This window comes from Antrostomus carolinensis, unplaced genomic scaffold (genome assembly GCF_000700745.2).
Source record: "Antrostomus carolinensis isolate BGI_N321 unplaced genomic scaffold, ASM70074v2 scaffold2752, whole genome shotgun sequence".
Taxonomy (NCBI): Eukaryota; Metazoa; Chordata; class Aves; order Caprimulgiformes; family Caprimulgidae; genus Antrostomus; species Antrostomus carolinensis.
In genome coordinates this window covers 1-13518 of record NW_010301455.1, presented here as the reverse complement: position 1 = coordinate 13518, position 13518 = coordinate 1, and the positions used below count along the sequence as shown (strand labels likewise).

General features: G+C 43.5%; 1 protein-coding gene across 1 annotated transcript in view; it reads right to left on the bottom strand.

Moving 5' to 3' along the window:
* IGFN1 (immunoglobulin like and fibronectin type III domain containing 1) overlaps positions 1-13511 on the bottom strand; it is a gene marked incomplete at its 5' end in the record, with an annotated part of 14693 nt that extends 1182 nt beyond the window's left edge. The window contains 10 exons of the mRNA XM_029083885.1: positions 575-770; positions 1728-1816; positions 3400-3702; positions 4168-4296; positions 5298-5471; positions 6421-6720; positions 7809-8105; positions 9227-9368; positions 10125-10249; positions 12536-13511. Of these exons, the coding sequence (XP_028939718.1) occupies positions 575-770; positions 1728-1816; positions 3400-3702; positions 4168-4296; positions 5298-5471; positions 6421-6720; positions 7809-8105; positions 9227-9368; positions 10125-10249; positions 12536-13511 (2731 nt within the window). The remainder of the gene's footprint in view (positions 1-574; positions 771-1727; positions 1817-3399; positions 3703-4167; positions 4297-5297; positions 5472-6420; positions 6721-7808; positions 8106-9226; positions 9369-10124; positions 10250-12535) is intronic.
* Between the last annotated feature and the right edge of the window lie 7 nt (positions 13512-13518).

Below are 13518 nucleotides of genomic sequence, written 5' to 3'. Positions count from 1 at the left end.
GAAAGTGGCGCAGTACAGAATCCTTTGAGTCTATTTTATGTCTGGGCACTTTGTAAACATCCTGGTCATTGGAAGGGACAAAATTTGATTCCTTCTCCAGTCACACAAACTTATTTGCTATCAACTGAACTTCTGCTGCAGCACATCTGCATTGCTGGGCCGCTTTCCCTTCTTATAGCGGAGATGAGGGCTGGTACAGCTAAACATTCTCACCTCTTTAGGGAGACAGCATATAGAGTTGTTGTAGCTGTGACTAAACATCCTACAGCCTGCTGCTGACTAACCTTAGACTTACAAAGAGCATGAACTGTGGTTGGCACTATCCACCTGTGTGACACTGCCTTTTTAAGCAGAGTCACTCTGGAAGCCAAGTGTAATTTTAATCAGTAGATTGCTCCGTCCTGCAGACACAGCCAAGTGATATCACAAAGTGACCAGACTGAACCTCATGGAGAATTGTACTCTAGTTCTCCCCCTACCTGCAGGGCTTAACTGCGTCAGAGCTCCTCTTGCTGAACTCAGTTCATTGCCTGCTCCCTATTTGCTGTAGGTACATACATAGTGAGTGAGTTACCTGTAACCTGAACTTGGAAGGTGAATGTTTCTCTTTTCCCTAACGCATTCTGGAGCTCAATGGTGTAGGTGCCACTGTCAGTGAACTCAGCTGCTCCAATCAGCAGCTGGGTGGTACCATCTTCGGTGTTTATTGTAGCCCGGTTTGTAAGAGGAAGCCCATCCTTTAACCAGGTCACCACTGGATCTGGCGATGCCTGTAGAGAACAACATGAGTTACAGCCCACTTGGTTTTGCTTCCAGGTTGCATCTTTACATCTTTAGTTTCACTATTTTGTCCCAAATATATATCTACATGAAACAGTAAAGTAATATTTATAAATACTGTTCCAAGATGGATCAAAGAGCCCTGCATAAAGGGCTGCTCTAAAGTTTCTTCGTAACTTTTCTCTTTCTCTGTGTCTTTTAAGAATATTGTTGTAGTAAAGTGTTCAGGTTAACTATGTCAAACAAGGTGTGCTAAATCAATAACAACAGATGACATCAGTAGTTAATATTTTCTACTTTTAAAAAGATCTGCTGATTTTGGAAAAGCAAAAACATCCTCAAAGTCTTTATTTTCATTGTGCCACCTTTGGTCTCTGTTCTCCAAGAGATTAGGAGAAAGGCCAGCGAATACGCACGATTCACCTTCATCAATCTCCTTGATATCTCAGACTTTACCTGTGTTGTTCCAAGCTTACATCAAAGCACACAAGATTTCTGTCAGTGGATGCCTATTTCTCAAGTCATATAGCTGAAGTTCTGCTGCTTAGTAAGGCAAACACAACAGATGTTGCTAGAAATGCTACCCCAAGGCCTTCTAAGGGAGTCAGAGGGAAATGGACTGATTTTTAAACTCTAAGTGTAACAGATTAGGACCAGATGATGATGATATTGATATGGTTGGATGGACAGCATTGTGCCTTGTTTGCAGAGACTAATGAATGACCATAATCTCATAAAACACTAATGCCAAGAGTGACAGCTGAATCCTTGTTCGTGTTTTCCGCGTGCAGAAAGTACACAGAGCACACAGGCAGGATAAAGGATTTGCCCAGTGTCTTGTAAACAAAATTCCATGCCAAGAAAACAGGAGCTCAGTTTTCATGTCTGCTATTGACAACAACGTAAAAACAGATGGGGAATTCTTACGAACATATTTGAAAACTTACTTCAAAGGGAATATTCACTCGGATGGTATTTCCTGCTTTTACAACCAGGAAGTTTTTCACTGTGTCATCTATTAGTAACCTGGGAGAAACTGTGATAACAATAAGAAGTTGTGCATTAATACAGAGTCACTGTCTGACAAACTCATATAAGTGTGTTTGATGCTCCTAATGCCAGTCTACAGGCTGCTGATAAACTCATAGTGGCACTGGGGAAAAAAAGCTCCTTGATTCAGTAACAGAGTTTATACCTTTCAAATTTTATTACTATTTATTTATCACTATGACTAAACAAGGGGAAATTATGTAAAAATACATTCACAACAATGTTCATGTACATGTGATGTCTCAAACATGGAGAAATTGGTTGTTTGACACCCTTTACCCCATCATGTGGATGATCTTTTGTATAAAATGACATCTGGGGAAAAGGAAACTGCAATGGGCACTTACAAAATATACGATCAGTACAAAGTACAAAACATCCTCAGGAAATTGGTCTGAGTTTATTAAAAATAATATTTTTTAGTCTTTAAAAATATTTTTCTATTTTTTTTCCTCTTTTCATCAATATAATATCCTATAGTATTTAGTATTTTTCTGAAAATGCCAAATATGATTGTGCTAAATTGTATTTAGTGTTTCCCGTTTGGAAGTGGAAAAAACTGCTTCCCAGTCCTTTTCCAGGACTTATATTTATCTATTTAGTGACCAATTATAAAAGGATTCTCCAGGCATAGGCCAAAAGTAGACATTGCCACTTAGGACCCAAGTTAAGGAAGATGAAACTGTCACAGAATTATCTCTTATTCCTGTAGTTCTGCAACATTCTCAAACAGCAGGAAAAAAAAAATCAGAGCTACAGATTGTAAATAAAGATGAAAAAGTGAAAAAGGTGCATTCAAGTTAGGCAGTTAAAAAGGAAAAGAAAGTTTACAAAAACTAACATAACAATGAAACAAAATGCTTAATTCCAAAAGCTAAAAAGGAAAAGAAAGTTTACAAAAACTAACGTAACAATTGCAATTTAAGAGAATGAAACAAAATGCTTAATTCCAAAAGACTGTATAAAAATAGACTGAAAACTCTATTTTTCCATTAAAAAAGCAGGGGAAGGTGTAAGGTATGTATGGTTTCTGTCTGGTGATCACGACTGTGGTATAGCTCTGTACAGAGGGCAAAATATAAATCTGAGAAATGTCTGGTGATCACGACTGTGGTATAGCTCTGTACAGGGGGCAACATGTAAATCTGGGGAGAAAATACAGTTTTGGGGGTTGTTTTGTCATGCTGAGTCTCTAACATGAGCTGAACACTGCACAGTGTAAATTTATTATCAGTTACACCTTCAGAATTTCCTGAGGAGGTGACCAAGGTTCTCTGGAGCCTGTCGGAGTTCAAGTTGCATCTGGATGATGCTCTTAGTCATATGGTTGAGTTTTAGGCTGCCCTGCAAGGAGCAGGGAGTTGGGCTTGATGATCCTTATGAGTCCCTTCCAACTTGCAATATTCTATTATTCTATGAATCTATAAGTCCATACTCTAGAGGAGCAATGGAGTATTTGTCTGTCTGGGACTTTACAGAAGCTCATCATAGAGACCTGTAGAGCTTGCCTGCATCCTGTTTCCTATAGAATGACCTGATTCATTCTGAAAGCAGCCCACTTTGACTTACCTACAGGGGGACCATCTTCAATGGAAGCTTCAAGCTCTGTGGCTTCTCCTGGGCCACAGCTATTGATGGCTCTCACACGTAGGAAGTACATCTCCTTGGCTTGGAGGCCTTTAACTGTGTAAGTGGTCACCTCTATGGGAAGAGCATTGCATTTGGTCCAGCTGAGGTTGCTAGAAGACCGAATCTCCACCTCATAGCCTGTCACATCACTCCCATCCTTTGCTTCAGGTCTCTTCCATGTCAAGGTGACACTAGTGCTGTCACTGCTGCTCACTTTAAGGTCCTGCACTTTACCTGGAGATTCTGAAAAGATAAATTTTATTTAAACTCCTTTTCTAGGATTTCTGCCCCCTCTTTTCAGTCATTTCCTGAGATCCCTAACATTCTTGCAGTGCACTGGATATCCACCCTGCTGTCTCGTCTCCACCTTGTCCCAGTTCTTCAAAGCTGAATCCAGGTGCCTGCTCCTGCCAGCCATGCAATACAACCTGCAGCACTCCTGAGATGGTCTGCAGCCCATCCCCAACACCTCCCCACACTGCACAGAACTCCCTCACTGGGAGTCTGCCACATCTTGATTAGATATCACACAAGAAATCTGTCCATTCCTTCCTCATGCTGATAGCAGATTCTCAGTTGTAAAACATTCCCCAATTACTTGATCTTTGTCTCTACATACTCTTACAAAGCATTTAAAAACATCTCCTCTCCAGTCTACATTCAGCTTTACGTGTCCCCAAGCCAGAGGATGGAGGGCAGTGCACTTACTCGTGGTATCGCGTGCAAAGACAGGCTGCGATGGTTCACTGGCATCTCCTACGCCAGCAGCATTGACAGCTGCCACACGAAATTCGTACTGCAGACCTTTCTTGAGACTAGTCACTTTCAGCTTCTTGTCTGCAGAAAGAAAAGGAGCCTGTTGGCTCAGGTGAGCTGTTCCCAAACAGGAAAAGGTAAGGCAACAATGTTGTAGTTTACGCCATGTAGAATTGTGGACTGAGTAATTCTCAGGAGCTGTGTGTAAATGCTGCCACTGAATCCCCTGCCCTTCCCTATCCAAGTGCATGTGTAACTTCTGGGACATGTTCATCGTTCTCCCTTTCAAGTCAAACAGTATTTGAGAGCTATTCCATTAGAGAAATGATAAATATTTATTTTCCTCATGGGATAATCCTAAACCTTTCTATAGCAGATAAGAAGTCCTAGCTTGCAACTGATAGATAACTGATAGTTATAGTCAAAACACATGTTGGAGCTCATACACATCACCTAGAATCCCAGACTGGTTTGGGTTGGAAGGGACCTTAAAGATCATCTAGTTCCAACCCCCCTGCCAGCAGCAGGGACACAGGTTTCTTTATCTTCCTTGCATTTACCAGTTCTTGTCTGACAAGTTCCTAGTGTGAGGACTAAGGCTCTGCATGTGAAGTGAAGACTTTAGTTCCAGAAATTGAAGACATCTGTTTATCTATAGAGAACCTACTGGCCCAGGGTGCAGCAGTGAGCTTCTTTGCACTCTTCTCCAGCCATATGCTTGCACATAATCTAGAAAATAATCTTAATCTTCCTCCCAGGCATTCAGTTGTATATAGAACCAAAGTCTGGCTTTGCTATGTCACAGCTGTGTAACCTTACTCGTGAAAAAACTTTATTTGTGGAAAAACATGTACCCTAGAGCTGCGGAAGACAAGGGAGAACTTCAGAGAGGGGTAATATGGTTGATGGGGACAGTCAGCAGCTCAAGAATTCAAGAAAAACACAGATGTGAAAAGCTGTAAGATTCTAGGCAGAAAGCAAGGAGTGAGAAGGCAGAAACTCCACAAAGATCAGTGTGTTACCTCCTGAACCCACTGACCTTTTTGAAGTCTTCAGTCTGTTCCAGGATTTAAGCTACCTACCTGCTATGGGCACACTGTTGACTGGCAGCCAGGTCGTGGTACCCTTCTTGCGCTTTTGAATGATGTACCCCACAATCCGGGAACTGCCAGTTTTACTAGGTGCTTTCCAGGATATTGTGATGGTGTCTCTGCTGGCACTGACAATCTCAGGGGGATCTGGGGCACCAGGTGAAGCTAGAAAGAGATTAGAATCATACAATCATAGAATGGTTTGGGTTGGAAGGGACCTTAAAGATCAAAAAATCAATCAAGATTAGTGTTTCATTATTAGCAGGTATATTCTTATTGAAAGATAAGAAAGTGTTCTGTGACATTTCTTCTTCCAGTTTCCCCAAGGTATTCATATGGGTGTATTTTGAAAACCTGACTGAGACCTGAAGCTGTCTATCCTATCCCCTACGCAAACAGGATCCAGCATGGACCTCTGTTCTTAAATTTCATTTTAATTAATGATTTGCTGTCATCATGACTGACTCCATGTCAGCCCATGGAGTGAGGCATGTACCTTCTTACATGGTAGGGCAAGTCAGCGTTATTCTTGCTTTTAATGGCAGAAACTGGAAATGGAAGGGATTTTCTTAGCCCTCTGCTAAAACATTCAAAATACAGGGCTTCTCATAATCATGAGAAGGAGAATGTAGAAAGAAGAAAATCAGAAATAGAAGAGAGCATTGCTTTCTCTCTAGTACTACATTCATTCTCATGGCAAAACTCTTCTAGTATTTAAACTCATTGAAGGACAAAGAATAGAATGAGTTGTTAGGAAATCATGGGAAGAAGTGGTTGTACTGAAAAATGCTGCACATCCAGAGACACTCCTTTGCCTCTGGAGTCAAGAAAAGGCCTCACATGTTTCCTTTGTAGCCATCCCAGGAAAAATTTTCTGTGATCTTGATGCATATTATATTTCCCCCATGAAACTTGTTTTCCAATTCAGAATGGAGCATAACTGAGAACTTAAGGCCATCTCACTCACCACAGCCCGCAATAAACCTCAATGTTCAGGCTCCACAGAATTGTGGAGATTTCACAGCCATGATTCAAGTTTAGATCTTTGATATCAGCTTTGATAATGAATTTCCCAGATGGATGTGGAACACAATTATGAAAAGTTCTTCCTTACCTTTACTGACAGCCTTCACTTCCTCCGATTCCAGTGGCTCACTGGTTCCCTCGGCGCTCACAGCTCTCACCCTGAAGTAGTAGCTCATGTCTTGTTCTACTTTGTTAGTAGTGAAGGTAGTACAGCTCTTGGGGGTTTCTCCCAAAGTCACCCAGTCGTTCTTGCCTACCTGCTGACTCTCGACAATGTATCTTTGCACTGGTTTGCCCCCATCATCCTTTGGAGGCTTCCACTGAATGGTGATGTCATTTGCGGTGCTTTCTACAATTTTGATGGGTCCTGCAGGTGGCTGTGGCTTGTCTGAAAATCACAGAATCATAGAATGGTTTGGGTTGGAAGGGACCTTAAAGCTCACCCAGTCCCAACCCCCCTGCCAGCAGCAGGGACACCTTCCACTAGACCAGGTTGCTCAAAGCCTCATCCAACCTGGCCTTCAACACTTCCAGGGAGGAGCAGCCAGAACTTCCTTGGGCAACCTGGGCCAGTGTCTCACCACCCTCACAGTGAAGAACTTCTTCCTAACATCTAATCTAAACCTCCCCTCTTCCAGTTTCAAGCCATCACCCCTTGTTCTATCACTAACTGTCCTTGTAAAAAGTCCTTCCGCAGCTTTCTTGTAGCCCCTTCAGGTACTGGGAGGCCACTAGAAGATCTCCCCGGAGCCTTCTCTTCTCCAGGCTGAACAGCCCCAACTCTCTCAGCCTGTCCTCACAGCAGAGCTGCTCCAGCCCTTGCATCATCCTTGTGGCCTCCTCTGGACTGATGATGATGAACACAAAGAGACTAGGAGTTGGCTCCAGACCCAGACATGCTCTTGGGTTTGGAGCAGAGACTGTCTCTTGCTCACCAGCTGGGAGACTCAGTTTCTGATGGAGTACATGGATAGTTGCAGAATGAGAGCTGGGCACTTGAACTGCCTCTTCAAAACTTCCGCTCTTCTAAGTTTTGATAAGTGTGGGGGAAGCCGAGCCCTTGCTCCATGGGCTAATTGTTCTCCTAAGCACTGCACCAATTCAGTTTGCTTGTAAGGAAGGACACCATTTCTGGTCTTCAAAAAGAGCACAAACATTTATGGTAGCACTGAATCTGGCCTTGATAATCTATTTGAGATTTGCCTGCCGCACACAGTTTTATCTCCCACAGTCCCCCAATGTTCAAAACTCAGCTGCTGGAGGCCGTGCAAAACCAAACTAGATTTGTGTCACCTTGTACTAAAGGACAAGAAACATGTCAGCAGTCTTTGCTTGTACCCTGATTTAATGGAAAATTACACGGTCTTGTTCATCTTGGAATGCCCAGTAGCTCTAAATAAGATTGTCACCAGTGTTAATGGGTTCCCTGCTTCAGCTTTACAATGAAAGCCACAGTAGATGTTATGGGGCTCTTACCTATTACCAGAAGCTTTAAGTTGATCTCCAGGACCCCACTGTCATTCTTCAGCCTGACTTTGTAATCTCCACAGTCTTTTCTCTCACAGCTGGAGATGGACAGCATGGTAAAGATGTCTGTTTTATCAACACGAATCCTTGTGTCATCTGCTAGCTCCATTTTGTCCTTTAGCCACATGGCTCTGACTGGCAGCCGGCCCTCAAAAGGGATCTTAATCTTTACTTTCTCCCCTGCCTTGGCCACAGTAGGAACACTTGTTAAGTTTTTGATGAGAACTCTGTCAACCTGTGGAGGATCTAAGCAGAGGATACAAGGTCATTAAAAACTGCAATTCAAGAGGCTAAGTTTCACCTTGGAGGGAAGAGCTTCCCTCATGATGCTGCCAATAATGCTTAGAAGTTCACAAAGTTGGACCTTCACCTTTACTTGCATGCTCAGCGCTTCACACACATACATGTATTTTGCTACAGGTTAATTATAGAATCATAGAATCATAGAATGGTTTGGATTGGAAGGGACCTTAAAGATCATCCAGTTCCAACCCCCCTGCCAGCAGCAGGGACACCTTCCACTAGATCAGGTTGCTCAAAGCCTAAGCCAAACTGGCCTTCAACACCTCTAGGGAGGAGCAGCCAGAACTTCCTTGGGTAATCTGTTCCAGTGTCTCACCACCCTCACAGAGAAGAACTTCTTCCTAATATCTAATCTAAACCTCCCCTCTTTCAGCTTAAACCCATTTCCCCTTGTTTTGTCATTAACTGCCCTTATGAAAAGTCCTTCCCCAGCTTTCTTGTAGCCCCTTCAGGTACTGGGAGGCCGCTATAAGATCTCCCTGGAGCCTTCTCTTCTCCAGGCTGAACAGCCCCAACTCTTTCAGCCTGTCCTCACAGCAGAGCTGCTCCAGCCCTCGCATCATCCTTGTGGCCTCCTCTGGACTTGTTCCAGCTGCTCCAGGTCTCTCTTGTGTTGGGGGCTCCAGAACTGGACACAGTGCTCCAGGTGGGGCCTTACGAGAGTGGAGTAGAGGGGGAGAATCACCTCCCTCGACCTGCTGGCCACGATTTCTTATCACAAAGTATTATCACAAAGTATTTGTGGTATCATACTGTCCTTTCCACCGGAGCAAATGTCTCATAGGCAATACACTAAACACAAGAATGAAGAATCCGGTCTGATAAAGTGTTACGTCCACCCCAGAAACCTTTGAGTTAATCATAGAAGCTATTCAGGAAGGCTCTTGAGTCAAATTTTTAATTACAGAACACACCAACCTGCACAAAAATTATCTCCCATTTACATGGTAATTCTTCAGAATAAAGTTGTCTCAATAACCAACTCTAGGTCTCTGGGGAAAATGCAATTACATTTCAAGCGCATCAAGACGAGCACGCTGCATCGGTAGTTTGAATAGACTCACCTTCAACAAAAATTGAAGCTTCAGTTTTTATTTCTCCACCTTCAAACCTGTACTTCCCAGCATGAATATCTTCCACTTTGTTAATAATTAGTTTGTGGACTAGACCTTCCTTTTCCAAAGAGATTCCATCCATGTTTGTTAACTACAAGGTAAAGCAGAGAGACTCATTCTTAAAAAAAAAAAAAGGTCAATCCAAACTTAAACTGGACAGACAAAAATTTGAAATGTAATTGAAATGACTTATGAATGACAAGCATGTTTAATTACAATAATATTCTGGGATTACTCATCTGGTAACGTTGCATATGAGCATTATCAACATACTCCCCACAAAGACCTGATTAAAAGTCCATGAAAATTAATTTTATTTTTAATTTTTGTTTGCTTGTTTTAATTTTAAACTCCTACAGCATCATCTGGATCCCACAACTGGAATTACTCTTCAGTGTTGTTCTGGAACATAGAATATGGTGTCTATTCTTGACCTTAAGCACTAATTTGAAACCGTACTGTTTGCATTCTGCCTGCTTGAAGGATCCTTTGAAGATTTGCCTTTGCTTTTTGCATATTTCTCTCATTCACCGAGGAAAAGAAAAAGGATTGCATTGCAAGAAAGAGACCCAAACCATCTCCAGCCATGACGAAGAATGGAAAGTCCAAAGCCTCCTGTTGTCAGCAAGAATGGAAATGTCTTGCTGCAGGAAAGAGGAGAAATTTACCCGGGTTTCTGTCAGGAATTTTATCATCAAGAGGCTCTTGCAGAATCCTTCCAGGGCCATACTCAGACTAGAGTAAGACTGGCAGAGGGAAGGACACCTTGACACAACACTCAATAAGAGGTAGAACTAGAGAGTAGAGCATTGCTAACCGAAGAAAACAGTAGCTAGAGGACACTGACCTTTAGTCCATCTTTAAACCAGGTTCCAGTCACATCATGTCTGCTGACAGTGAAAGACAACTCAGCTGGTTCCCCTTTCAGGACCGTGATATCAAGTAAACGTTTGTTGATACGACAGGGTGGTGCTGAACATTCAGAAAATAAAATGGTGAAAAGATGTTACCTCTGTTACACAGACAGAGAGATGCATGTGAAAATGCTCGTGCAGGTGAAGAGAAAAGAGAACTTGTAAAAGAATATTTACTGTAGTCATGACAGGCTTTGGTACCACAACATTGTGGGCCAGCTGGTGTCAACTCACGGCACTGAAGGGACGTGCCAGCTGGCTTGCATACAATATAGTCCTAACAGCAACCTAATGGGCGATGGATTCATCACAAATCACATTCTCCATCTACAGATCTGCTATTTTAAGTCTGTGTTAATTGTCTTGGCTCCTTCTACAGACAGTGGGAAAAAGCAGACTACTCCAGAATAGAGAGATCATCATTCTCTTCCCCTGCATGGAGCAGATGAAGGGTTGCCCAACCATTTCCCCCTAAACAGCCCCAAGTCACACCGTTCTCTAGCTCCTGTATTCCTCTTGCCCTTAAGTTCTTCTCCATTAACATCCTCGTCCTCTCTCTAATAACCCACCCAACTCCTTCCCCGTTAACTACAATTTTGTTTATTTTACTTCCTTACTTATATTTACGTTTTCTTTGCCTTGATAATTTCTAACTTGTCAGCAATTCTGTCAGGCGAATATTTCCCTTCAGTTATACAGAGAAAGTTTTTAATTTCTTCAACTTTCGCATTATCATCACACTGGTGTAGCCACTGGTTTTAGTCAAATCACAGAATCATCAAATGTTGTGAGTTGGAAAGGACCCACCAGGATCATCCAGTCCAACTCCTGTCCCTGCACAGGACAATCCCAACATTCACACCATGTCCCTGAGGGCCTTGGCCAAATGCTGCTGGAATCTTGTCAGGCTTGGTGCCATGAGCCCTTCCCTGGGGAGCCTGTTCCAGTGCTCCACCACCCTCTGCCTCAAGAACCTTTTCCTCATGGCCAACCTCACCCTCCCCTGCCACATCTTCCTGCCATTCCCTCTGCTCCTGGCATTTGTTGGTGGCCAGAGAGAAGAGATCAGCGCCTGCCCCTCCTCTTCCCCTTGGGAGGAAGTTCAGGACCACCATGAGATCTCTTCTCAGTCTCCTCTTCTCCAGGCTGAACAAACCAAGTGACGTCAGCCTCTATAGGTGCATACACATTACTCTCCTTTCACTATATGCAACACCTGATTATTTCTGATTTTACAAGAGAAAAGAGCTCTTCACATTATGCCCAATGAGCACATTAATCCAACATTAGCAGGCACAGATTTGCTCCCAGAAGTTGGAAAAACACAGCTCATTGCACGAGATGTTAGAACAAATAAAGTGAAACAATGAGTTTTAAATTGTAACAATATAAAAGAAGCACGGTGTGCTGGTTTGGGTTGGGTTAATTCTCTTCCCAGTAGCTAGTCTGGGACTATGTTTTGGATTTGTGCCGGAAGCAGTGTTGATAACACAAAGATGTTTTAGTGATTGCTGAGCAGTGCTTACACATAGTCAAGACCTCTTCTGCTCCCCACACCACCCCACCAGCACGTAGGCTGGGGGTGCACAAGAAGTTGGGAGGAGACACAGTGGGGACATCTGACCCCAACTGACCACAGGGATATTCCAGACCATATGACATCATGCTCGGCATATAGAGCTGAAGGGAGCAGAAGGAAGTGGGGGACATGCAAGTCATGGCATTTGTCTTCCCGAGTAATCATTATGTGTGATGGAGCCCTGCCCTCCTGGAGATGAACACGTGGCTGACGACGGGGAGTGGTGAGTTAATTCCTTGTTTTGCTTTGCTTGCACGTGTGGCTTTTGCTTTACCTATGTGATAGTTTCACTGACATGAAGGTTTCTCACCTACAAGTTTTCTCACTTTTACTCTTCAGATTCTCTCCCCCATCCCACTGTGGGGGGAGTGAGCGAGCGGCTGTGTGGTGCTTAGCTGCCAGCTGGGGTTAAACCACAACACCTGGCTATATTCCTCCAAACTATATGGGAACTAGTATGTTTGTGAACTCAAGTGTGTTCCACGTGGATCTGAATCATTTGTTTGAATGAACATATGATACCAGTTTTGGACAGTTTAGACAAAGATCATTTAGACTTTTCAGGCAGTTTGATTTGAGTGAAAGGTCAACCAGTGTAAGGTCAAACAGTAAATCAGTGGTAGAATTAGGAACAGATCGTGGTATAACTGGATTTCTACATATAGCTACATTTGTTTAAACCATTAGATTCAATTTCTCTCCAGAATTATGAATGTGTCAAAATACAAAGACCAGCACTACACAAGTCATCAATTAAACACGTACCTTTCAAATCACCCAGGATATAGTATTTTCTTTTTTCCGTACTTTCCGTATTCTTCAAGAAATCATTTGCTTTAATATCAAGGTCAGGTTCCTCTTTTCTCTGGTTTATTGAAGGAGGTCCACCATAAAGATCTGACATCTGACCATAATCCAATGAACCTTGACCTGAATTTCTCCCGACAACAGATCTGTCATGGGATTTACCCCCTGCACCTCCAAAGGCAGAACTTTTGCCAGAAAGGGAGCGTAACTGCCCTCCATCTCTACCCTCACCCCTGGCATCTCTTTCATCTGAAAGTGAATCTCTGTCATGAGATGAACCTTTGTTCCCTGATGTTCTGAGGTCCCTGGCAGAGCCCTTTTCAGTTTTACCTCTCGTAGAAGATTTGCCAGGATGTGAATCCAGCCCATATTCAGCACCTCGTCCAACAGCACCTGCTGCACCTTCTTTACCACGGACTGAATGTAACTCCCTTTCATCACCTCCCAACCTGCCAGCAGCACCCACACCAGCCCTGGCTCCAGCTGACCCACTGTCCTTGCCATAGGGAGACCCAGCACTTCGTATTGCAGAGCCACCAACACCACCGCCTTCTGCAGAAAAGCCATCTCCTCCTGCTCCACCTCGATATCCTTGAGCTCCGCTCAACATAGCATCCCTACCATGGCGAGGTCCCATTACCTCTTCACCTCCAAAAGGAAAATGAGCGGTTCCTGCCACAGCTCCTCTTGGGACACCATCCTTTCCATAGAAGGAACCAACACCCCTTCCACCAGTTACACCAGCCCCAGCTGGGAAACCATCCTTTCCATATGGAGACCCAAACCCACCAATATCGGCACCACCAGTACCAGCCCCAGTTCCCATCCGCACTGGAAGACCATCTTTTCCATAGTGAGAACCAATTGCCCCTGCACCAGCAACACCAGCATCACCAACACCAGCCCCAGCTGGGAGACCATCCTTTCCATAAGGAGCCCCA